The following is a 27,014-nucleotide window of genomic DNA, read 5'->3' as shown; positions in this document are numbered from 1 at the left end:
TAAATGAAGTCTGTTTGTTCCAGTGTTATTTAGTGACATGATTGTGGATAATGTAACTATATTTATCTGTTCAAAACAAAGCAATTTTTTTCCTATCAAGCATGTCAAATGGGTACAAGGGTGCAAATGGGTATTTTTGTTTGTAGTGAAATGTGGCATGTGACATGCTGCTGTTTTTGTCTTCAGAACAGTGCTATTCGGATAGGATACATTTTTTTATGACATTTAAGTTACAATTATCATACTTGATGACATTGATTTCATATACTGATCTGAATATGGTTAGGATCTCTGTAATTATTACTTATTATAGTTCACCTATATGTTTTGCCAAGGCCTATATTGCATCGGATGAAACATTATGCTGTGCTATATCCAGTACGTAAAATTACCATTTCCTGATCTTTATTTGTGGAAAAAAATATTTCTAGTTTGCACAGATTTGCCAGACTGGTTGGTTACAGTATTTGCTTCCATTATATTTATTTCTTTTTTTTAATCACAAATATAATCACAATATATAGTAGTATTTATATATATATATATATATATATATATATATATATATATAAATAAACATTAATGAATTGAATTGCAAGATTCTTATAATAATGTAATGATTTTTTATTTTACATTTCTATTTTTATAGGTCAGTACTATATAATGAGCATTCCGAGGAGCCCAAAATTGGGTTATAGATTCATTTTTCCATTTTCATTGGATGTGAAGCCAGCAGCATACCTGCAGCAACAAATTTCTTTTCTCTTTCCTTTTTTTTTTTTTTTAACTGAGAAAGTTAGGAAAAAGTCCCCATTCTATAATGTAACGGAACAAGACATTTAGCTTTATTTACATTTCAGGGTCAAAGTTTTATCATTTTGTGATTATGTATCTGAAACGCTCATTTACCTGACCTCCTCCTCACAGAAAATGAGCCTCAAATGTATGAAATCCTACTCCAAGTGAAACAACATGCGTAGTTTACAACAGACAACAGCTAGTGCTGTAAAGTTCTTGTAATAAAATGTTTAAAATATTTTAATCGAACATTTGTATTTACATTAATTCTTTGAAGTATTAGTAGTAAGAGATTTATTTTTAAATCAGTTTTGCAGTTTTCCTATCTGGGTCTGTCTATTCCTGTCTTTCTTCATCCCTTTGTCTCCCCATTTTTTTTTCTTTGTCTCCCAGGGGAATCGCCGTCTCACTGCTGAAACATTTCCTGAGCGGCTGAAAAAACGCCAGTCAGCTCCCAGCTGGCAGGCCGGCATTTGCTGTGTCTGTGTTATGATCTCTGGTCTGATTTTTGGCTTTACAGAGCAAGTGATTGAGACCTTCTGACCTTCAGTTCAGGCTTTTCTTTAGAGAACAACCTGCTGAAAGCTTTGCGGTATGAGTATTAGAGAAGTGTGAGGAAATGGATGGTTAGGCTTAGTCCTCTCTGGGTTTGGTGGAGCATGTGTGTGGTCTATGTTTCGGTCAATGGTGTTGGGTCTTTGTCTATAGGATATCTGACACAATTAAACAAATGTACTCTACATGCGAGCAACATTCTTTGTGTTCTGAAACTTTCTATTTTATAAAGTGGTTGAGGACTGGATTGTTTCTTGTTGGCCCTATTGCTCTCATATGACTAATGACTAATGCTTTGCACCAATCTACAGTTGGTTTCCATTAAATGGCTTTGTTTGAGTTACCATAAACAAATTGTCAAAGTTCATATCCGGATAAACTTTTTGCTGTAAAACCGATGGTACATTCGAGCTGTTCAGAGCTCTCGTATTTTTATAAAACTTTGTGTAGCTAAATTATACAGATACATAGTTACTTTGGTCATACTTGTAAACCAGCGTCATTTAAATCATACAATTCAGCCAAATGCAGTTATGGCATTAGAAAGTTATGGACTGGCAACTAGTGACTTGGCAAGGCTTATAAACAAATGTACATCAACCAAAGCGCTATATGTTAGGGCCAACAGTCTTACATCACAGCCGATGTTTCTGGTTTTTAAATGGATTGTATGTTGAGAGTAATGGAAACCATATGCTACATACTGTAGCTATGGATAGCATTCATATTGAGTAGCTGAAAAGAGCTCATTTATAGTTTCTTATTACTTAAGAAAGAACCAAGTAAAAAAACTTGATTTTATGTATTTGTTTTTTTTAATTTTTATTCAGTTGTTGCATATGATAACGAAACTGTGTGACTTTCTTCCTCTCTCTTATCACTTTTAAATATTCCTCTCTCTTACCTCACAAATGTTACTTTTGTCTGATTAAAAGTCTGTATTGTGGAATATTATTACAAATGAATACTATTTTTTTTAATGATATTTATTTCTGTGAATGCAAAGCTGAATTTTCAGCAGCAATTACCCCAGTCTTCAGTGTTACACGATCCTTCAGAAATCATTCTAAAAAGCTGATTTAGTGCTCAAGAAACACTACCACCATTATAGTTGGATGACTGATTACAAGTCTCTCTGGGGGGAATAGTAACTTCCATAAGAGTTATTTGATATTCAACCATTTAAGTTTTATATGCCCTTCTGTTGTGATTATTTTAAGTTTTTTTTGTGCTGGTGGCAGCTGTAGTCACATACTGAGGGAAACACTTTGACTCATTTTGACTGTTTTATGGGGGTGCCGTCACATCACCAGCCATTCGATGGTGTCAGTCAAACTTGGACACTCCTCCATAGGCCTAAAACCTGAGTCCAGCTAGCCAATGAAGCATACCCAATCATGCTACTGGCCTAAATTAGAAACAGATTGGCTTTAGACCCCTTAGTCAAGTTTAACTCTTTCCTTCTGATAACATCAGGAAACTTGTCATTAGCATATATTTTGTAAGGATGCTCTTCTGTGAAAGCTTCAGTGTCTGCACAAATATTTTCTTGTGTGTGTGTGTGTGTGTGTGTGTGTGTGTGTGTGTGTGTGTTTCAGTTCATATATACTAAAAACAATTTTGTTGGTTTTGTGGTCAAGCACCCTGATAGGTTTACAGGTGGTCTCAAACAAGATAAGTGTATATAGGACTTCAGACATACGCTAATATCTGTTTTGGGTAATTAATAACAGTTGACTAAAAAAATATATAAATAAATAATATAATATAATATAAATATATAAATATAAATAATATATAATATAAATAATATTTTGAAATGTGTAGTTCTGCCATTAAATTCTCATTGGTAAGCCACATTTGAAGGTAAATAAATGATAAACTGTATGGGTATAATATCCACACAGCAGCTCTACTTAAATGTGACAAGTTGCAGTGTTGCTTGATAAATTATATGGTGCGCACCACTTAATATAATAGCAAGTTTTTTCTCATATTTTTTGGGAAACATCCTGCTTTTCTTTTCACGCCGCTTCATTTTTCTCTGTCACTTTTATAGCACAACGAGTGTGGAGAGCTGTGATTCTATCCTGAACACTGGTTGTGGTGAAGTTGAGGCAGCCCTGTCTTATTGAACTGTTCTTTTTCATCAGTCATCTTTTTTTTTTCTTGCTTTCTTACAAAGGCTTACTGTTTTGGTAGTTTCCTGGCACAATGCTGAAGTAATTGAAGTGATTATCCTGCATCAGTGAAATATTTCTGTTCCTAGAGTCTAAAGTCTGTGCAACATATTTGCTGTCAGCGGATGTTTTAATAAATTTTATTGCTGTTATTTCCTCCACATGTTTAATAGTTCATGATGTTAATTCTGTTAGTAATTTACTGTTTTCATTATGTTTTTCGGTTATTCTTGGACCTAATTGCTGTACCTATGATTTTATAAACATGGTCATCAAATGTCCATCTTGGATCTACCAGCAGAAAGATGTAAAAAAGGAAGAATCCATTGTAGCTGGTGCTGTTGTAGTTCTACTTAAAACTTCTATTTGAACAACATTTTAAAGCGTATTGAAAAAAGAGGGTGCCACAGCAATGAAACAGTTATTTCTGCTATCTACACTGGTATCATAGTATTGTCATTGTGGCTGTTGCCCTGTAATAAATGCAACGTGTTTATCCCTGGAGCGTAAAGAGCATCTGATGCTCTTATTTATTAATTTCCATAGTATATAGTGAACCTCCTGATTGCTGGACTAAAAGGGATGAAAACAAATGTTCAGGCCTGTTAATATGATTGCTTTCACATCTATATAAACTCCTTGGTCTTTGGCAGAAGAGATGTGGTGGAGGGTTAGTAACTTAACTTCCACAGTGGTTTCCCAGGCTCCATCCATCTCGTTTTAAGACTGTTCCTTAATTCTTCATTTAGACAGACAAGCTGAATCGATTTGGCTTCTATTGCAGAGAACTACTTATTTTTTAAAATGAGCTTTTAATAATAATAAGAATAATGCAAGGCAGGGGGCATAGAGACAGAATTTCTTTTTGAGAATGTTGTAGTGAGGTTTTGTTAATTTCAATAAATGTTTATTTTTTTAATCGAGAAGGACACACTGTAAAAAAACAATCGTTGTTTCAACGTAAATGACAACTAAAATACTTCAGTTGACTCAACAAAAAAAAAATGTAGGCAGCGAGGGAACAAGGTATTTCAAGTTGAAAGAACTATTGTTTTGTACAGTGCATTCTAAAATGTAATCTTATGGAGCTTTCAATGTGTTTCAAATACTTAAAATGTTTTAAAACATATGTCATCATTATTCAGTGCTGACTGCAAGCATATGTCTTGTTTCTGAGAAAACACTGTGACTCTTTCCTTTAATGTTCTAAGCTGACCTAAAATCAGCTAGCTCAAATAAATCACTTGCTTTCTCTTTTATTATTGTTAATTTTCTTCTATAAGGTTTGTATGCTTTTATTTACCTTTCTCTTAAACGTCTTCCAATTTGATTGTCATAACTTGATTGTCAAGCACTTTACCATTTCCACTATTTTTAATGTTTCCGTGTACTCTTTGCCCCAGGTTTCCCTAACTCTGATGCCACTTTTAGGTCAAAGTAGAGTCAAAGTCAACCAGCATCCAGGCTTCTAAGATGAAAATGTCCTAGGACTTTGTAAACTTTTCCATTCGTAAAAGCATTCACTTGAAGCCAGTTCAGCAGGCAGAGCAGTCAAAATTACTATCCTGTTAAACACCGCTTTGATCACCTAAATGTTCTTTTTCTGCACTTCAAGAGTTTCCTATAGTGCCAAAATATGCTCTGAATCTCTCTTGAGGAAGATTTTACAGTTCTGCAAGCATTTGTTTATACAGTGTTCTCAAGAAGTTATGTTAGACCATAAAGTTTTTCTTTGTTCACATTAACCGAAAGCAAACCGTAGAAAATCAGTTATAAATTTTTATTTTCTGAAGATGGTAATATATACAAAAACAAAATACACTTCAGAGACACTTTAGCTATGGGGAATGCATCAAAAGGATCTCTGACTCTCTCTTGCACAGCCCCTATAATTTTTGGTGTCAAGAAATTTGTAGGTTTTGGACACTACTGTACTTCCTGACTTCTTCAACGTAAAATGCTCTTGAATTGGTTCATAGAGGATGTATTTGCTTAGTGGTTTGGGAAAAGCTTCTCTTTTATAGTCTAGTTGTTTGAAGTCCTCCTTGCTATTAACAAAACAATCACGATAATGTTGCTAGTTTGTTTGTATTAAATCTGATTGCATTGTATGAATGGAGTGTGTGAGTTGTTATGTTTGGTACAATGTGTCGGCTTGGCGCTACTAGAGTTGTCTTGTATGCTTCCTTTGAAAGAAAGAACATGTTTAACAGTTTTACAGCTCATCAAACCTTGAACAAAGAAAGAAAGCTGGAAAGCAAAGACAACATGGCTTTAGAAACGGCACATGATGTCATTGGCCCATGCACACTGACACAGGCAGGCAACCGCAGCACAATGACCTCACGCCAGACTCTCCCGCAGCTGACAGAAGAGCATACCTGAGTTATAAGGTCTTTCCTATTATGAAGGAACAGCTGATGGGAACATAATAAGAACAGGCTGTTTTTTTAGAACTAAACCACTGCCGGTTAGACCCTGCAGGTTTAACACATCGTGCTATGCTAATTAATGCAATACTTGGGTGGCACAATTAAACAAATTAAAATGTAATATTACCTTATTTATTTAAATATGGTGCCTATACCTTATTTTGGCCTTGTTGATCAAAATAATAATAATAAGGCATAATATACACAACTCAGTGTAATGTAAGGTTAAAAAAACAAACAAACAAACACAAAAAAGACTCAGAAAACCTCCTGGCACTAAGCAGGAAGCTCCTCATCAACCAGGATCAACTGTGACCCTTGATTTTACACATCCGTCACTGGCTGCCAGCATAAATATTTAGCATAATATATGAGTGAACAAAACAAGACCCGTTCTAATCTTTCAGTCTATGAGGTCATTTGACGCAATTCCAGCTTATTTTTGCCTCTAAAGACATTTGTTGTTTTCTGCAGAGATTGGACCCATTACAATAACAACAAACCCCAAGAAGTTCCAGGATGAGCTGCGGGAGCTTTACGTCCAGGTGAGCTCATGTGCTTCACATTGGGTTTGATCGCAGGCTTATTTGAATCCATATTCAGTCCAAAAATGTAACCTTTTTTACAGTCTTTCTACTTTTTGATGTTTGGGTTTGCTATCCACTGTTGTATGTGTGTGTTTGTGTAAAGAACAGCGAAACAAAAATCACTTGCTTCCAGATGTTTCCCTCAGACACGTGCCCCCTGGAACACATAATGAAGACAAGACTCTTTGCCCTCTGTGTGAGAAGAGACAGACATACCTATATCACAGATACTCTGATGAAAGAAAACGGTTTACTTTTATCCGTGTCAGTTTAAAGGAAGGCACATATCTATAACAGAACTCTTGGAAGTCATCCATTTGAGTTCAAGATTGTGCTCCATGTTTCATTCCAAGGTCAACATCAGTTGCAGGCATGACTGACTCCCATGGCAAGCTTTGCAGCATGCCGTACATTTCTACTTTCATGATTAGGCCAAATCTACTGACCAGCTCGTTGCCCTTTCCAACTTTGTGCAATTAAGATAAATATCTGCCTTTGAGGAATCTGGATGTTGCATTGACAAAACGCATTGGCGGTTGTGCTCATTTGTGTAGCATTTTTTTAAAGTTCCAAGGCAGCTGGACTGAAAACAGGATATAAATAAAGAAGAAAAATAGAAAGTTAGCAACTACAGTGAACAAGCCAGGGGTAAAAGAGGAAATGCTGTAGATAAAAAAGTTGAGCATGGTGCTAGCAACATCAAGGTCTTGGGTTAAATCCCTAGAGAATGACAAAAATATAAACTGACAAAGTATATACTTTGAATGCAACGTAAGTTGCATTGGATGAAAGTGTACAAAATGTATGAATTTAAAGAGCCCAGTAAAAATATATTTATTTCACATAAATGTATATTCATCAAAGAATCAAATAATAAAAAAAACTAGCTAACTCTCCTCAAACATTTGTGCATACTAAGAAAGTCGAGCATTGCGTCTCTTAGCGTTTGCTAAAAGAAATGAAGCAACAGCCAGCTCTCTGTGTGTTTGTCACATAATAAGCATTAATTCAATGACAAATAATGTTTTTTAGGGAGGAGGAGATTGTCCAGAAATGAGCATTGGAGCCATCAAAATTGCCCTTGAAATCTCCCTACCAGGGTCCTACATTTACGTGTTTACAGATGCCCGATCAAAAGACTACAAGCTGACCCACGACGTTCTTCAGCTCATTCAGCAAAAACAGTCACAGGTAATTAAATCATTCACTCAATTTACAGCAACAATTTAGTAGAATTACTGAAAGATTCACCATTTTTTATCTGTATATGATGCATTGCACGCAGTGTAAGTATGACATTGTTATATTGCAGCACTTTCTTATTCTTAATTCACTTTGGATAAAAGTATCTGCTAAATGAAGAAATAAATTTGATGGAAATGTATCTGGACATTTAGAATAATGCACTGGAATACTACTAATGATCATTATGTATTTGTGTGGGCAGGTGGTTTTTGTTTTGACTGGTGACTGTGATGACCGATCGCATATCGGCTATAAGGTGTATGAGGAGATCGCCTCGACCAGCTCAGGACAGGTCTTCCATCTGGACAAGAAACAAGTCAATGAAGTAAGATTATTTGGGACTACTAGTTTGACCCCCAAAAATATCACTCTTTCTTTGTTTCATAAAGCAACACACTGCTGCTGTTATATACTGTATGACCGAGGAATAATAATGAAATGTCTTCATATCCTAGCTTGGTTACAGGCCCAGATTTTTACCCACTAGACTACATCGCCCCATGTATGATGACAGAGCAAGCAAATTAATAGAAAGATTGGAAAAGATGATGGAAATGCTTGAGGTGCAGTGATGCAGTATGCTCTCGTTTGAAAGCTTTACTTTCTTTGAGCATGGTAAAATAGACATAAGTCCAGGATTCTGTTTTATAGCTCTCTGAAAACCAAGGATTTAGAAGAGCTTGCTCTTTTTAGGTGTTCCAAGAAATTCCTATCAATCTTCATATGCGGTCAAGTTGCTGTTGCCTCAGAATTTTGATGTTAGAATCAAACGCAAACTAAAATATTTGAGTTGACAAAAAAGGAGTTTTTGTTTAAAGTTGTAATTTCAAATGTCCATCAAAACGCGAATTCTCTAAATATACAGTAATGTTCAAAAACTTTTTATGTTTCTAGCAATCTGCTATAGGTTTGTTCAGTTTCTCTAAGATTAACCCTTTGTTCAACCTTTTGATCATATATATGTACATATACATATACATTTAGATTTACAAAAATTTGAGATTACATTGAGATTACAAAAAAATCTAAATTCTGTGAAAATTGCCTGTAAAGTTGTCCAAATGAAGTTTTTAGCAATGTATATTACTAATCAAAAATTAAGTTTTGGTATATTTACAGTAGGAAATTTACTAAATATCTTTATGGAACGTGATCTTTACCTAATTTCCTAATAATTTTTTGGCTTAAAGGAAAAATGCTTCATTTTGGACCCTGCAATGTACTGTTGGCTATTGCTACAAATATACACATACTCCGTATAGCTAATTCTGTGCTCTTCAGGGTCACATATACATACATGCATATATACACACATATGTCCATCAATCTTTTTAATTGACTTTACTCATTTTTTTTTTATCTTTTGACTGCAGGTGTTGAAATGGGTAGAGGAGGCAGTGCAGTCATCTAAGGTTCACTTGCTCTCGACTGATCATCAAAATGGGCTTTTAAACACCTGGCAGATCCCCTTTGACCCTAGCTTGAAGGAAGTGACTGTTGCCTTAAGCGGCCCTGCACCAAATATTGAGATCCGAAATTCTCAGGGTAAGGAGAACATTGTCTGATTGCAGTATTCCCAGAACAAACCAACAGTGTAGACTGATGTAGAACTGAATCATGTACTTTTTGTGCTTCTAGGAAAAATTATCGGGATTAATGATGGTCTGTCTGAGCTCCTTCACATCCCTAACTCTGCCAAAGTCCTCAACCTCAAAGACCCTGCGCCAGGAATGTGGACTATAAAGGTGATGGACTAGTTTATCATAGACCAAGATGCACATACACATATGATAGGTCTTTTGTGTCAGTGTTGATGATTTAACAGTAACTGGTGGCTTTCCAGAAAGTTAAAGTTATTGCTTTTAGTCTGTTTTATCTCCTCAGCATAAGAACTGATCGCAGAGTGATGGATAGGTACTCAAGTCCAAGGTTGTGTGTTGAAGTCATTTATGTCGTTGGGTTTGGGACTTTGATTAGCCTGCTGTGTAGTGGGTTGCTTTAGGGTACACAAAGTCCCATAAGTCCAGTTAAAAGAAAGGACAACATTTTTGCTTGATTGATTTGTGAGGGAAACCTTACATAGTCTGCTTAATCAGCTTTATGGCTGCTTTTTGAGTTTGGACGGCCTGATGATTTATGTGTAGACAAATGTAAAGAGAGAACATGTCATCCTCTATTTGCTTTTGCAGAGAGGAGAGGATTATCTGGCATAATAGGTGCAAAAGCCCCCCTATATCTGTCAGTTTATTTCCTTCTTCCACCCAAACTCTTCTACTTACTCCATTCAGTAGTAATGTCTTTGTTGTTGTTGTTTTGTTAAAATCTGAAAATTGAAATCAGGTCTCTTAGACTATTATCTGTACAAAGACTGGCTATGTTTAGAATGAATTGTAAAATGTTATATGATTTACACTACTGTTCAAACGTTTTAATGTCTTGTTTAAAGGCAACAATTATTTTTTAATTAATTATTAATGCTGTAAATCTGCAATATTGTAAAATATTACAAATTTAATTCATTGTCTTTTATTTTTATTATTTATTATATTTATATATTTAAATTATATTTATTCTTGTGATGGCAAAGCTAAATTATTAGCATTCATTACTGTAGTCTTTATTGTCACATAATCCTTCAGAAATCATTCTCATAAGATGATTCAGTGCTTCAGAAACATTTATTATCAGTGTTTAGAACAGTTGTGCTCCTTAAGTGAAATAGAATTTATCGTAACATTGTCAAGATCTATTTTCTAGATTTAGTTAATGTCTCCTTGCTGAGTCTTAGCCCTGTTTATATAAACAGTTAATTTGCTAAATTCAGTTTATTAAAAGTTAAAGATTATTGTAGTCCCTTACATCGTTATTTGTTTTGCTATGTTGAGAGTAGGTTATGTACCACTTGTCACATGAGTATGAAGTTTATTTATGCTTTGGCTATTTAAATTGTTTTGTTGCATCCCATAGAAAACAAAAGCCAAGGTTCCTTTAATCTTCTAATGCCTCCATATCTTCTCCAACTTTAATAAATTTGTATGATTAACAGAATCAGTTTATTGGCCCTTAGTGCATGTATAAGTATAAATACTCATACGGGCCTATCGCTTACAAGAACATGAACAAAAATAATAAAAAAGCTCTTTGTATTTATTTTCCCAAAAACAACTTTAATTAATGTGTTTAGATAATTTCAGTGTTTGTCAGAAAGCATGCGGATTGTGACCACAGTCTGGGAGTGTGGACATATCATGGGAGTATTCACATGTTATGGTGGCGTCTGACTGGGTTTTCTGCCTCTGGGTTGTTTTAGTTTGGATTAGTGAATGTTTGGCCTGAATTTAGCTTGGCAGGGCTAATTCAAGGCAGGCTAATTCAAACCTCAGGATGAATGAATATGATCTAATCTTAATCTTCTGTAAATTGCTCAGTGAAGGCCTTTCCCTTGAATCTCATGAATGCCCCTGTACCCCCTGTTCCAATGTCCTTCCTTCTCTCTGCTCCACATCTCTCAGAGGAATCCTTCAGGATCTTCTCCTCCTCATTCTTGGCGTCATATCATGCAGTGCTTCATGGCCCATGGTAATTCTTTAGGATGGTTGTAATTTCAAAAGAATGCGAGCAGAGGATGGGTTGCCATGGCTCGCCCTGGAGCACTGAGCTGCAGACATCAATCGTACGCCAGACCCTCAGCACCAAAACAGTCATAAAGGGCAGCGCAGAACAGCAGGGATCATGTTTAAATGACTCGGACTGTTCCATCTGTCAAAAGCGAAGAAAAAAAGCGAGCCATTCTTAATGTTCGAGAATTTCAAGTCTGCTGTATCTGTGGATCTTGAGCCGACTGTCATCATAAATTAGTTTTGTTGTGTTTCTTCCGTGCATCTTGCTATGAAAAACAAGTTGTGTCATTAGGATTGAATGCTGTTATCTTAACGAATACAAATAACTATAATATTACAACAACTATTCTATTTGTTTACTTATTTGTGTTGTTGTCAATTTAACCTCAGACGTCCAGTGAAGGCAGGCACTCAGTTCGTATATCAGGCCTCAGCACCATCGATTTCAGAGCGGGCTTTTCTCGAATGCAAACGCTTGACTTCAAAATGACATCCAGCAGGCCAGTCCAAGGTGAGTTAGTGTTTTAAAGAGTTTTTTATTTTAAGTCTTTATTTATTCCTGAGATGGCAAAGCTTTATTTTTTAAAATTGTAACAATATAACTGTTTTAACTATATTTTGTAACTTAAAATAAAAAGGAAATAAAAACGAATCGGAACCCTTAACTAGGAGTCACGCATTACCAGGTCTATCAAAACTATTGCAACCCTTCATTTTTTGGCCTCCGGTTCTTCTCTAGATTCAATGGCTTATTTATTTGTTTATTGTTTATTTACAACTATACTAATTCCCCTTCCATCATTTCATGATTCTTTGATTAATAAAATGTTAGAAAATTTATTTTATTTAAATTTTTTTTAAATCTTAGTGTGTCCTTGCTGAAAAAAAGAAAAAAAAGAACCCCCTAAAGTTGTGTTTCTGTCTGGACCACACACGCTGTCAAATTTATGAGGTCAACATAGTGGCTGTGTACTTGAGCATTTGAAACATGTTTTGATTAACCTTTTTAACCTCCATGCTCCTTCTCATAAACACACACAGGAATCCCCACCTTTATCCTGCTAAACACAACTGGTCTCTCCCCTCCTGCTCGTCCTGATCGCCTGGAACTCTTGAGCATCACTGGTGATGTAATGAAGACGCTGCCCATCCGCTACTTCCCTGACCGACGCCCTTATGGCATTTGGAATATCACTGAGTTTGTTCCACCCAAAGAGGCTTTCTTCCTGAGAGTCACTGGCTATGACCGTGATGGCTTTGTCTTCCAAAGAGTGTCCAGTGTCTCCTACTCCAGCATTGTGCCAGGTCAGATTAATGTCGATAGATAAAACCATGGAATAGTCAGTCTAAGTGTATTCTATTATATTTGTTACAAGTATGTTTTGTTCTTTTTTTTTATAGAAGCACCTAAAGTAAGCATGCCTGCTCATACCCCTGGTTACTACCTGCAGAAAGGGAGTATTACCTGCTTTGTGGATAGCCTGATCCCCTATACCTTGCGTTTCACTAGGGAGGGCCTACGTCTGGGTGTGGACCAACTTTTCAGGTAGTGATAATTAATGACACTGTACATGAGTAGCTGACACGTCTGTAAAGTTTTTTAATATATATAAAATATAAAAATATACTTGGGAAAAATTGTAATAATGTGAAACAAATAACAAATTTAAGGCATTTTAAGATGCATTGTATCCTTGTAATTGCCAAAATTAAGCAATATTCAGAAGCTGTTGCTCCAGTCTTACATGAACCTTCAGGCCCATTCTTGATGAACAGAACAGTCAAAAGAACATTGTCACTTTTGATCAATTTAGTGCAACTTTTCTGGATTAAATAAATAAACTTTTTTTGACCTTAAAGGAACACTCCGCTATTTTTAGAAAATAGTTTTCGAATTCATTCAGCTGATCTCCGGATCTGGTGGTAGCACTCAAAAATGACCAAGGAGTTTCAATATTTTTCCTATTTATAAAAATTAATTTAAAATTTAGATTTTGTAGCCCGATATGGCTAGGAATTATACTGTCATTCTGGCGTAATAATCAAGGATCTTTGCTGCCGTACCATTGGTTCTACCCCCAGACCCGGTAATTGGCTGAAAGGATTTGAAAATGGTGAAACTCAACTGTTTTAAGTTGAAAAATAAGTCTAGTTTGAAAAATAGTGGAGTGTTCCTTTAAACTTCAATGTTAGTGTGCTAAATTCAGTGTAAAACTATTTTAAACACATTTGTCTAATAAAACTAAATTGCTACTGTTTTTAATTGGAAGAAACCTTGACTAACATTCTAAGCAGAAAATAATGCTATGAATAGTGTTGAAGTGCCAGTGAACTGTAGCTACAGCACTTAGCATGCTCATTTATTTCTGTAGTCAAGGACTCAATGCTAAGAGCCTAATTAATTGTTTATTCTGGTAAAAATGCATTTTATATGGTTTTACATTTTTACCATCTTTTTAGGGAGTCTGCTAATGCATCATGGGGAATCCCTCGGGTGTCCCTGAAGGATGAGGGCTTTTATGAGTGCATAGCCATCAGCAGTGCTGGAACAGGACGGGCTCAAACCTTCCTTGATGTTTCTGGTTAGAATGTCACCTTTCATTTTCTACTACATTATAACCTGTTATTAACAGTAACGTTAACAAACATAATTTGATAGACATTATAATGAAGTTGGGTTGAATGAGTTCAATCACAAAGTTTGCAAAGACAGAGATATGCTATTAGAATAGCACTGAAGCATTTTGCATGACTGAACGCTCAGGCATTTTAACTGGTGCATAATAGATTACATATAAGGCAGAATATTTAGACGTCCCACATCTGAGATGTCTCTTTTATATTTTCTCATCAACTTGCATGTGTGTAAGTTCAATCTACCCAGTCAGAATCCCAGTGCGATTGCGTCAGTTAAAACTTTGGTCCAAAGGTCTGCCCCCAATTCATCCAAAGTGAAGAAAGCACTGGATTCCTCAGATGAAATGGCCCATTATAGTCTTTGGTTTTATTTCATGCTCCATGTAACGGACATGTGTTGTCCATGAACAATCTCATGCATGTGAGTGAGTGAGTGTGGTTTTAAGTTCAGGAAATGATTATTTTTGTAGCTGAGTTTTGGTGATGCTAATGGCACAAAAATTTCACAGTTCAGCCTAAACATTTATAGTTATTTGAATAAAAATAGTGGAAGATTAATACACTGAAAAGTGTCAGCCTCTTTCAACTTAAGTTCAGCTACTGCCTTAAATTAAGTATAATCAAATTGGAGATGGGTCATTTTAGATAAAATAATATTAAACTAATATATTATGATATAAACTATTTAATAAGTACATTTTGTATAACTTGGGATTAAATCAGTTTGAATACTTAGACTCAGTGTCTAAAAATCTAATGAGGTGTCCACTCTGCATAGAGATTTTGGGTATCATAGACAGAAGCAAATGTAGCTGTTAAAGCCTGTTAATACCATTTGGTGCAAAAAGTTGGTGCATTACACATTTTAATTTGAATGAATGCCATGTTCAGACTAGCACTATATATATATATATATATATATATATATATATATATATATATATATATATATATATATATATATATATATATATATTATTTATATATATATATATATATATATATAATTTTTTATTTATTTAATGTTTTAATCTCTTTTCCATCACACAGCAAAGGAAATTCGCCAACCAATAACACCGCTTTTGGTCATGTGCCCAGAGCTGCTGCTCTTGCATAACTACCACTATTTTTTACATGACAGTGAACTAATTTGGTGTTGTTGGAAAAACACTATAGCAAATACAGAAATCTGAATGGCTGTTTAAAGGCATACTGTCTAATAAATACTGTGTAATATCCTATATTCTCTGTGACAAGCGGGTATCAGAAACAGAAGGTTGCACAGCACTTTGTGTACCATGCTAAATGTGATATTTCTGCTTTTACATAAGTGCCAGACTGTATTTGCATATTCATTCAGTCTGCTATTTTTTGCCAATAAAATTTGACTAAAATTTGGCAAAAAATTATGCACAATATGATTTCTTAAGTAGGCAGCAGTTTTGAGAAATTTAAACAGCAGTTTAATATTGTCATGTCACTGCAATTAGATTGAACAGATCAAAACTTTTATTACCTAACATTTCAGAAAGGGAGAAATGTTTCAATGTTTGGTTTTGTGTTGCACAAGGACAGCAAAAATAAACAGGACTGTATCCTCAAGGCATTGTGGTTTTAGAAACCAGACACCACAGTGTCCCAAACCGTGCTTGCACAAACGTCTTGGACAAATAACCTAACTTCCTGTCTTCCGGCTCCTCTCTGTTGTTTTGGCTTTATGGTGAGATACAGTGTTAAAAACACCTAAGGTTACTTTAGAGTCTGGGATTAAGTTCCCATTCACCTGGAACGGTCACCTAGAAATCACATTTCGCATATAAGTTTTTTGTTGACCGAAGGTTTATCCTTGTCCCATTTTCTGAGCTGTTTCCCTGACTGTGCTGTCGCGGGGCCAGTGACATGATTAGCAGGAGTGACAGGAAAAACCTCCCTTATAAAATTTATGTGTCTTCCTGTATAAATTCCCCACTTATGCCCTAATCCACACATCTGTCACCACCTCCCCGTTTCCCTTTGCATTTCAGACTTATTGCACAGACTTCATAGATCTGTAGAGTTCACAGACATCCAAAGACCTTATAAGAACTCATAGACAAAAAAACATTTAGAGAAGGTAAACAGATTCAAATCAGGCTGTTGAATTCAGTTGCTCTGGGATAAATAGGTTTATTGTCAGATTTTCTTGATTCTTTTGTATCTGTATTTCTGCAGAGCCTCCCCCAGCTATCACGGTGCCCTCTAATGCGACTGCGTCTCCAGGTGCAAACGCTATTCTGACGTGTCTAGTTGTCAGCACGGTGCGCTTTAACCTGACTTGGCAACGAGGGGACGTTGATGCCAGATTGGACCGTCGGATGCATGTCACCTCCAACCTATCCTTGGAAATCCAGCAAGTCACTCCTGATGATGTCGGCTGGTACACCTGCATCGCAGCCAATGAGGGTGGAGTCTCTGCTTCTCGTGTGTATCTCAATGTGCAAGGTGAGTGTATCCGTGTGATTTTTAGTGTTGTTGATTATTTACCATATTTAAGGGCCTAAGGTAGAATGGGCATATACCAATTGACTCATGAATATTAATTAGGCGATTAATTAGGTTACTTCTTATTAGTTTATTCTGCCAGTGCAATTTTATAATACACATTTTACTCTTCATAATAATTCCAGCTGTTGACCCAAATGTCATCAGGTCACGTTCCTTGTCCACTAGGTGTGTTTAAACTGCTAAGAGCTCTTTGGACTTTTAATACATGCATAGAAAAAAGCCATGCCACAGGGCTCTTGGCAGCTCACTCACTTGCTTCTCTCTAGCACAAGATCTGTTTTCACTGCAGCCTTGCTGTAATATTTCACTGTAATATTTTATAGCACTTGTGAAAGTGATTTATGCTGGGCTTGCTCGCTGTTTGCGATCCTGTAGTTTCCATTGAAACAGGTTCTACCCCTCTCTTACACTGAATTAAAAAGACTTCCTTCGACAATACACAACCCCTTTTTTTAGACCATGTATATTTATGTATTCAATTGCCCTATGTCTTTTTTTTCTCTGAATGCATCTCCTAACACTTAACCAAACATATACTTGAATAAAAGACTTTTAGTAGATCTACTAATAGGTCATGAAGTTCTTGTCCTCACTGAACTTTTGTGTTGCATATCACTTACAGAATCAAGACTTGTCTGTTGTTTCTCATGCTGAGGCACAGCTTTTTTATTAGTCATGCTCTGTTGTAATGAATTAGAAAAAGATGTTTTGATTTGAAAATATGAAGTTTGGAGGTAATATTGATGGATAGATGTGTGTCCTTGATAATGATGAAATGTGTTGAGCCCCTGAAGGCCCCAGCAGGGCCGGGCTTGAGTTTTATTAACAGGAGAGCGGGAGTGACATTAACTGTATAATTTTACCTCATTGTTGAGTGATGAGTCTCTTAGTTTTCCACAACATTCTTTCCCAAGACCTGAGGAACGGGTTTTCCCTGCATCCCACTTTAATTCTTTCTGTCTCCATTTCTGACTCGTCTCATTTCTGTCTCTCCTCCTTAGGTTTATTTTTCTGCGTCTGTGTCAATTTGTTTTGTCTTCTTCTCTCTTTTTTACTTTACAAAAGCTTCTATTGCACATATATGCACACAACTTTAAAACAATTTAAAAAATAATGAATTAAATACAAATGAATACAAATACAAACTACAGTCTGTTTTACTTCTATCAGTCCCTGCTTAGTTTTCCCTTACCCTCTATTTTTGTCCTGCTGCAACATTTTAAGCCGCTTCAATTTTTTTGTGTCAGTCTTCAGCTTTTTAAACAGCTGTCACTTTTGTACTGACAAAGTGCATGTATATGTATGTGTGTGTGTTGTGTGTAATCACCACCTGCTGGGATTCCTGTGCTGTCCTAGTCATTAAGGGCCCTTTGAAGTGGGACTGCTGACACAGTGATGCCTGGCCAGACCGTAGAGTCATCTGCCCTAATCCTTTACACAACATTACTTTGACCTGCAGTGTCCACACACAGTTCCTGTCATATGCAAATCTCTGTGTTCAGTCTAGAACTTAAGTGAAACTTTACCTCCACTGACCTTCCTTTTCCTTCAAACGATTAATTAAAGATTTAATATTTTTGCAAATATGTATTTTTTCTTTTGTTTGGTTATTTGCATTAGAAAACCATTTAACTATATGACAAAAACTGGAATAACAAACTGTTGCACTAAACATATTACGTGTGGAATCTGCATGCTAAAAATGTGTCTTAATATTTATACCAGACCATAGGCATCCAATTTGCTCAAACTATAGACAAATTTAGCGTCTATATGTTTAACTATTTGTACCTATTTGATTTTGTACCTAGCCTCAGGCAAAGAAGCCTAGATAAGGAGGTGTTAGCAAGGTTTAGCGTCATTGCGTTGTTAAAACCAAGCCTTTAGGCAGACCAAGTCTATTAGAGTACAATTTAGCGAGTAAGACCTGGGATAATTACAGCTTTACTACTAGACACAAAGCGATCTCTCGACGGCAGTGCTATAACCGCCTTGCATACAACACACAGCGTCCCTCCCGTGTACAACAGACTCTTTTTGTCTGCCAGGTTTCGAGTCCATTTTAATAATGACAAAGTAAGGTTCTGGAAATCACGTCACTCATTCCAGTGAAGCTTTCCATGTGAAATACAGTAGACAACCTGTAAGGCTTGTGACCATTATGTTACCATTGTGTATGGTACCCATGCTACTGATACTTAAGCACTTAAACAGTGTCTTGCTCTGCTCTGAAACTTAGTAAGCACCATACAGAGGCAGCATTTTATCTTGTTTCAAAAGGTAGGCAACTATGTTATTCTGCATACTAAGATACCTAAAATACCTATTATTATTATAAGGAAGTATTGCATGTATTATTAATGGCATATTATTATTAAAAGCATATTCTTAATGCATATTATTATTAAAGGCAGTCATAAAATACACTGTGATTACAATGTTTATTAATTAATTAAATGTTTTATTTTTTCATTTATTATGTAATTAATTTATTGATTTAAATAATTTTAATAAATGCTTTTTTGCATTGAATTAAATGTAAACTACCATTCAAAAGACCTGTTTTCTTATTTAAAGGTTTATTTTGATGTCAAAGCTGAATTTTCAGCATTGATTAATCTAGCCTTCAGAAGTCATTCTAATATGCTGATATGGTAACATTTCCTATTATTATCATCAATGCTTAGTAGAATAGTGCTGCTTTTTGTGGAAATGTGATGCTCTGTTTTTTAATGCTTGTACCATGTTGTGGTATTGTCTTAGCAACGTGCTAACAAACTGTAAGAGTTGCAAGTCGAGTCTCCCTTCTGTTGGGATGCTGTCTTAGGAAGCAGCTATATAGGTAGCTTGCTTGGTTATGGAACAGATCTATCATGTGCCTTTCCGGTCTCTGGCCATGATGTCACACATCCTGTTCTGCTGGAATATGGGACAGGCAGAGACTGGAGGTCAGAGAACAGTGGAGACACACATCAGATTGGCTTCAGCAGTGAGAAAACACTCATTCAGCAGGGGCTGCACATCATGAATTGATCAAGAGCATGCCTCGGCTTCAGCAGCTCAGAGAATCTGGAACCAATAATCCCACTTTAGTGTTTCTGTAAAAAAAGAAGCAGGAATGATAGGAGAATTGCTGTGAAATGTGGTTGGCTGGGTCTAGAATCATATCATGGGTATAAAGCAGGACAATTTTAAAGGCCTATTGTAAAGATATAAACATTAGAAGCTGTTATATTCTTTACAAACACATATGTTTTAATGGCCAAATATTTGTCGATGAATGTAATTATATTAGCTATATATTTGTGAATCTCATCCAACCATTAAATATGACCGGGCATGTAAATAATACATTTCCTTTTAGTACAGTTCTCATCATTGTTCTCACAGTGGTTCTCAAGCTTTTTGACTCTAAGACATGTTTTTTTTCCTGGCCTAGAAATCACACTTTTGAAATAAACTGTGATAATCCTGGTTCTTCTGCTTTTGAGTTATGTACATTTGCATAACAGCTGCTGGGACGTTCTGTTAACGATACATCATGATTGACTTTTTGAATTTGAATTTTTAGAACCACCGGTGGTGACGGTTGACCCACGAAACCAGACGTTCCGTACAGGACAAGAAATTTGGATCCGGTGTTCCGCCAAAGGCTACCCCTTACCCATGGTGGTGTGGACACACAATGACATGTTCATTATGGGCTCTAGCAGGTAAAACCCCCCACAAAAAATCTTACTTTTGAATCTGCTCTTTGTGTTAACCTTTACTGTTCTCTTCTTACTAAGGCACAGAATGACCCCTGATGGCACACTGGTCATCAAGAACACAGGGCCAAAAGATGCTGGGACATATGGCTGCTTAGCGAGTAATATTGCAGGAACAGACACTCAAACTGCCATCTTCACCTACATCGGTCAGTACAGAGAACAGTTGCATAACACCACCAAATGAAAGCAATAAATCTCATTCTGAAGGTTTATATGGTTTTACTCAGCTTCTTACAACTTTGAATAAGTTAGAAATATGACATATTCAGTCCCACCCTGTGTTTATACGCTAGTCTTTAATTAAGTTTCCTGTGATCTTCGCCCCTCTGTAGAGTCTCCACAGGTGACAGTCCTTCACTCTGACTTGCTGATTGGTTTAGGACAGACCACCATTTTAGAGTGCAGGGTCACAGGAGTTCCACATCCGGACGTCCTGTGGTATAAAGGTCAGCTAGTCTACTCCTTAACTTCTGGACATCTTTCTGGTATTTATGCACCTATTTTTAATAGACACCTTCAGCCCTAATGTACTGTGTTTGATTTTCAGGTGACGTGCAGTTGAAGCCATCTGCAGTTTTAAGCTTGAACGCTCAGCATGGCACTCTGAGCATTCAGCAGACTCAGGACACAGATGCAGGAGAGTATACATGCGTGGCAATAAACTCAGCCGGTTCTGCACAGGGGTACATCACTCTGGACGTGGGCTGTAAGGCATTAGACATCCCTCATATGAATTAGGGTCCCCTTTCTTACAAAATCCTCTGATTATATTGCATAACCGAAAATCATTATTTATGTACTTGGTAGTTGGTATGTTGTTTTATATGCATTTCAATGTAATAAGGACTGTGAAACATTTCTTTATTTCTGTACTTTATGAATGAATGAATTAAACTACTGTTTATTTCTTTATTCTGTATTCTTCAACAGCTGCTCCTCAGTTCACACGAAAGCCTTCAGATCTGTCTGCTGATATCGGCACAAACCTCACCTTGCCTTGTCATGCAAAAGGCCACCCAAAACCCCAGCTCTCTTGGAGGCGAGAGGACAACATCCAGCTATTCTCTCAGCATCGCGGCCCCAGTATTGTCACTCAAAAAACTAATGGGGACCTTTTCATCACCAGTCAGTGTCTTCCTTTTACTTCCTTTTACTTTCTCTGTCCCTGGACCTGTGTAAAACACCAAAATTTTAATTTATATAGCCAAAAACACACAAATACTGTATTTGTAAATATATTTGTTAAAGAATGTATATTTTCAGTGAAATTTTGCATTGGATGCATTAAAAATTATTTTATTACATTTATTTATATTTAAAATTTATATCTGAATATAGACATGTTTTCAAAGAAATTCAGCATTTGAGACATCAAAATTTATTTTTTTAAATTTTTGTGTTTAGTTGCATTTCTTATTATTTACATTTTTATTTATATGTAAATACAAGTTTCAATGTATTTTACAAGGTTGGATGTGATTTCCTATCATTTGCCTTTTAGACCTCTGGGTAGAAGATGAGACCACCTATGTGTGTGAAGCTTTAAACCATTTTGGAAAAATCCAGGCCAAGGCCAAAGTCACTGTTACTGGACTCGGTACGCTATCTGAAAAAACTGTTCAGTCATAACTGCAACATATGTTTCATGTTTATACTAATCCGTCTGTCAGCAGGACACTTCAGGGAAGAAGCCGATGTGGAATATTAATTGTTTTGCTCTTCCTTTATCTTAGTCACATGTACATTTTCTCGGCCTGAGGCCCATATGCTTGAGTTCGCAAGGTGCTCAGAAGCTTGATGTTTTGAGTCCATATGAATTTATTAGGCTCAGGGGTACATGTGTTTCTGGTTAAAAGAGATAGGATGCTAAAATAGAAGTCCACACCAAAGTAAGCTCAAATTCATTTTCTGTGGCAAGAGATATACCGCACCAGATGTGAGCACTAAAACTTGCATAATGCATTGCAATGTGTATACTTTATTTAATAGATTATATTTATGTATTTGAGGTTGTTTAATTATATTGCAGATGTAAGATGAATGAATTTGCCTGTGTGTGACAGAGCTCATGGTTGGATGCTTGCCTTTAAGATTGCGATGGGCGCGTGTCAGCTTTACTCTCAAAGAACCAAAGATATTCATGCATCTTTTCATTTCTAGCATCTGTGAAGTTCTACTATATGTGTTCTTATCTCGCAGGATAACGTCAATCTGTTAAGACCTTACCGCACTGGCCTGCTTGAAACTTGTGAGCTTGGCAAAAATTACCCTCTTTACATACATCTAAGAAAATGGTTCATTCCAAGGTTTTTGCTGAAACTTTTAAATAATTTAGCCTGATAGTAGGCCAGAGCTTAGCTAAAATAAGTGAAACATTTGATGCAATTTCCTCTTCTCTCTAAATGAATAGAGTACATGTTTGTGTACTTTAACAGGTAACCTAATGCGTATATTTAAAGAGAAGACAAATTTTTGACTCATATAAACACTAAAAGCTCTAAGTATAATCATTGGTTTTGTCATGTTGAAGTACACGCTGTGTGTGAGTTCCAGTGTAAGCGTATCTCAGTATGTGAGGGAGTGACTGGTTTTGTGGTCCTGTAAAAACAACATAACACAAGTTGAAGCTAAAGGTCACTAAATGCGGTCATGCAGTGTGTCTCAGCCATCCCATAATTCTACTTTGCTGAGGCCTAATACCCCAGTGACACTTTTGTGTATTCCAAGGTATCCATGGAAATTTAACAAGCAAAACATCAGAGGTGCGGCCAGTCTACAGAGTTTTCAGTGTCAGTGTTTCCAGTGGAGACTTAACCATCCTCTGTCTGATTGAATCAGGAGGATGACATCTAAAATAATCAGGATTTGATTTTAAATAACTAACAATTAGACTTTATAGCAGGCACCTCAGGTTTTGATGTGAAATGCTAGATTTGTCAGTGTTGTGTATATATAATGGGTGGACTATTTTAAACTAGAGTATCATATCTGTAGCATTCTCATAAACATTACTGTTTATGATGCATGCTTGATGAATAAAAGTACTATTTTCTTTGAAAAAACTAATTTTACTGACTTTTTACTGACTGAAAGTTTTTACTGACTTTTTACTGACTGAAACTTTTGAATGGTAGTGTTTAATTCCATAATACTTTGATGAAACTCTATATATATATACCACCACGCTAATGTGTGTATTTTGTGTGCAGTCTCTCCTTTGATAGCTCTGAGTCCAGCAGTGGTCAGTGTGATAGAGGACCAGCAGGTCACCCTCCCCTGCGTGTTACTAGCTGGAAACCCCCTTCCTGAGAGACACTGGCTACATGACAATGGCTTAGTGAGTTAACACACGCTCACGCAAACGCATAGGCCTTGAAGCCCGTTCATCATTGTTGAGTATTTTACACAGTCACAATGATTAAACATTGTTTAACTGTGTGCATGTGTGTGGGACCACTTGTCAGGTTACATCAAGTCCATATGTGACTGTGAGACGTGATGGAAGTCTACATATAGAACGGGTCAGTCAGCAGGATGGGGGGCAGTACACCTGTTTGGCCGAAAACGTGGTGGGATCCAGTAACCACACAACCATACTAAATGTCTATGGTAAGATTTTAAACAAAAGCACACAAATACATTACTGTTCAAAGGTTTTTTGAACATTCTCTTCTTTAATAAGCCATCCTAGAAAACGATGTATCAGCATTGCCATCAAAAGAATAAATAACATGAACATATATTAAACTCTAAAGTTTCTCAGTATTACTGTATTTTTCATCAAATGAATGCAGCCTTGGTTAGCATAACAGACTTTTTCAAAACATAAAAAAAAAATCTTACCAACCCCAACTTTTCTATGATTCTGCAACAGTTTATAGTAGCTAGAATCAGATCTGATGTATTTGAGTCACTCACAAGGAGTCAAACAAATCTGTAAAATAAACCACCCAAACAAACTGAATCACCAAAATCAATCAACCTTTTAAACAGATGATAATCATTCTTATCCGTAACAGCATTGTACCTACTGTTTCAATTATACTATTTCGATTTTTAATAGACTATTCAAAATCAGGCCAGTTGTAAAGGATTTATTTTCTGTGGACCAATATGACATAGTCCAGTGCTTTGCTTCCTCCCTTTCATGACTATACAATAAGGCTTTATTTCCCTCTGCCCCACAACAGATGCCTTCATCCTTCATGTATTCATTTCAGAATTAAAAACAGATCCAGCAGTGTGTGCAAAGCACTTCTGAAAGTCTGAAACAAGGTTATTATAGGATACAGTATTGTACAGTATACTGTCTTTACAGTGTTCTGTCAAATGTTTAAGTGCTCTGTTCAGTATTTCTAAATCTTGCCTCATATAAGTGTTTTTTTCTCTATAGTGATGCCCACTATTCAACATGGCCCTCAAGTATTCAGTACCATTGAGGGGACGCCCATTTCTCTTCCATGCCGTGCACATGGAGTCCCCAAACCAGATATAACTTGGTCTAAGGTAGATATGTCTCCTTTCTATGTTCAGTACCCATTTAGACAGAAAATGCCTGCTTTCTTTCAATCATCATGCTTGTTTTTTTGGTTATTGTTTAGTGTTTTCTTTTAAATGCAATTTTAAAGTGTAATTAGCATAATGTTAGTGATTTTTTCCCGCCTCAATTACAGCATTGAGTTAGAAACTAATTTGGTCTTTTGACCAGTGTTTTCTTTTTTACGTTTACATGCAGCTTTACATATACATAATAAATTGGTAACACTATTAACTATTAAATATGACATTTTCCCTAAATAAATTCTTAATTTGCTGCTTATTAATAGTTAATGAGGTAGTTGTTAAGGTATTAGGTGGGATTAGGGATGCAGGTGCTTAATTAGCACTGATAAAAGGCTAATATTTTAGAAATATGCATGCTAATAAGAAACTGATGGGTGTAAACATAAAATAAAGTGTTACTCAATAATTTACAATAAATTAATATGCTTAAATAAAAGTACTTTATCAGTCTCACCATTTCAGGCTTACGTTGCACCCTCATGTAGCTATATGTATGTGTGATAATATTTCCTCAGCGAGGAGAGTTGCTGGATCTGAGTGGCAGTTTATTTTCACTGGGTGAGGATGGCAGCCTTTACATTGTCTCCCCCAGCAGTGAAGAGTCTGGCGAGTTTGTGTGCACGGCCACCAATGCTGCTGGATACAGCTCCAGGAAGGTTCAGCTCACTGTCTACGGTTAGAGCAGCCCAACCTACTCGCACTGTTTTACGTGTCTTCTGTGGTTTAGATTCTTGTGTTTTCATTATTTCTTTGTGTGTGTATTTGTTCATTTTCTGTTTATTAGTTTCTCACCCTGCTGTGCTTGCATACTGTATGTCTTTATAAACATGTAGTGAAGCCCAGGCTGAGCGGTGTTGGTTCAACAGAGATGCAAAACAACCCCGGCAAGCTGTTGGAGATGTCGGTAAAAGTGGGTGATGATGTCACACTGCCATGCGAGGTGGACAGTGTACCTCCTCCCATCATCACCTGGGCCAAAGACAAGCAGCTCATCTCCCCCTTCTCTAACAGGTATCAGTTTCACTTAGTGAAAACCTAATTTATAATGAATGCATACGCAGCCTTAATAAACCTCTTTAAAAAAAAAATTTAAATCATGTTTAGACACATCTGCAAGTGAAAATTGGATTGGAGGTGTTTATAATAACTACAATTAAACTCTTTGTCATTTTCACTTAAAAAAAATGAAACAACAAAAAAAAAATAAATAAATAAAAATTAAAAAAAAATTAAGTCAACATGCACAATATATGCACAAAAAAAGTTTTGCACACATGCTTTTTCAACTGGCATGTGAAATCAAATTTAATTTTACATGCATTTTATGAATAAGGCCCTACTTTTAAATACCACTGAGTTTGTATGTGATTAGCTTGATCTTCTCTGTGCTGTTTTTCAAGGACTGATGTTTACTGTACAGCCTAAAGGCAGAAATACTGCGGTCAGATTAAAATTACACACTAATTAAACTCTCCTTTCTCTGCTCATCATGAAAGTAAACGGAGCTATAATTTCGGAAGCTTAAATTTTAACCAGGAGCACCTGTGTTTTACATCTCCAAAAGAACAGTTCTTCTTACAGTTCTTTAACCTGTTTTCTCACAGACACATTCAGCTTCCATCAGGCTCCATGAGAATCACAGAAACACGAGTGACGGACAGTGGCATGTACCACTGTGTGGCTACCAACATAGCTGGAAACTTCACTCAGATGATCAAACTCAGTGTGCTGGGTAAGAGAAACAGATCACATTTATTTACTTGGATGCTGTCGCAAATTATGCTTGCATGTGAAATTTATCGAAGCAACAGCAGCTTTGTCTCATGCCATCGAAGGTCATATGAACACTCATCAGCCGCGGAGTCGTAAAAACAGGTCCCATCTGTATAACTGCATCATGTTGCCTGTCTTGTGGTGACATCAGGCTTCAATCAGTTGTGTTTCGAGCACTCTGCTTATACCCACAACTATAAAATAAATATTTCGACTGAAAACCGCATGTAAAACAGCGCAGCATTAAATGGCTGATTATTGCATATTTGATAGTCAATTTCACATCAAACACAACAATCAACTCAGGAAG

The 27,014-nt window shown here is 36.3% G+C and overlaps 1 protein-coding gene across 1 annotated transcript in view; it reads left to right on the top strand.

The window, feature by feature from the left end:
• The window catches only part of hmcn1 (hemicentin 1), a 67,824-nt gene that overhangs the window by 4,799 nt on the left and 36,011 nt on the right, over positions 1-27,014 (top strand). Inside the window, 22 exon segments of the mRNA XM_043220343.1 lie at positions 6,440-6,510; positions 7,585-7,743; positions 8,000-8,122; positions 9,171-9,342; positions 9,436-9,542; positions 11,808-11,928; positions 12,459-12,722; positions 12,819-12,963; positions 13,878-13,999; positions 16,266-16,535; positions 20,170-20,311; positions 20,387-20,514; positions 20,701-20,814; positions 20,916-21,074; positions 21,299-21,493; positions 21,870-21,965; positions 23,578-23,705; positions 23,833-23,977; positions 24,762-24,874; positions 25,447-25,606; positions 25,765-25,942; positions 26,536-26,663. Coding sequence (XP_043076278.1) covers positions 6,440-6,510; positions 7,585-7,743; positions 8,000-8,122; positions 9,171-9,342; positions 9,436-9,542; positions 11,808-11,928; positions 12,459-12,722; positions 12,819-12,963; positions 13,878-13,999; positions 16,266-16,535; positions 20,170-20,311; positions 20,387-20,514; positions 20,701-20,814; positions 20,916-21,074; positions 21,299-21,493; positions 21,870-21,965; positions 23,578-23,705; positions 23,833-23,977; positions 24,762-24,874; positions 25,447-25,606; positions 25,765-25,942; positions 26,536-26,663 — 3,240 coding nt within the window.

The sequence above is a fragment of the Puntigrus tetrazona genome, chromosome 20 (genome assembly GCF_018831695.1).
Source record: "Puntigrus tetrazona isolate hp1 chromosome 20, ASM1883169v1, whole genome shotgun sequence".
Classification (NCBI taxonomy): domain Eukaryota; kingdom Metazoa; phylum Chordata; class Actinopteri; order Cypriniformes; family Cyprinidae; genus Puntigrus; species Puntigrus tetrazona.
This window is presented reverse-complemented; position numbering and strand designations above follow the sequence as displayed.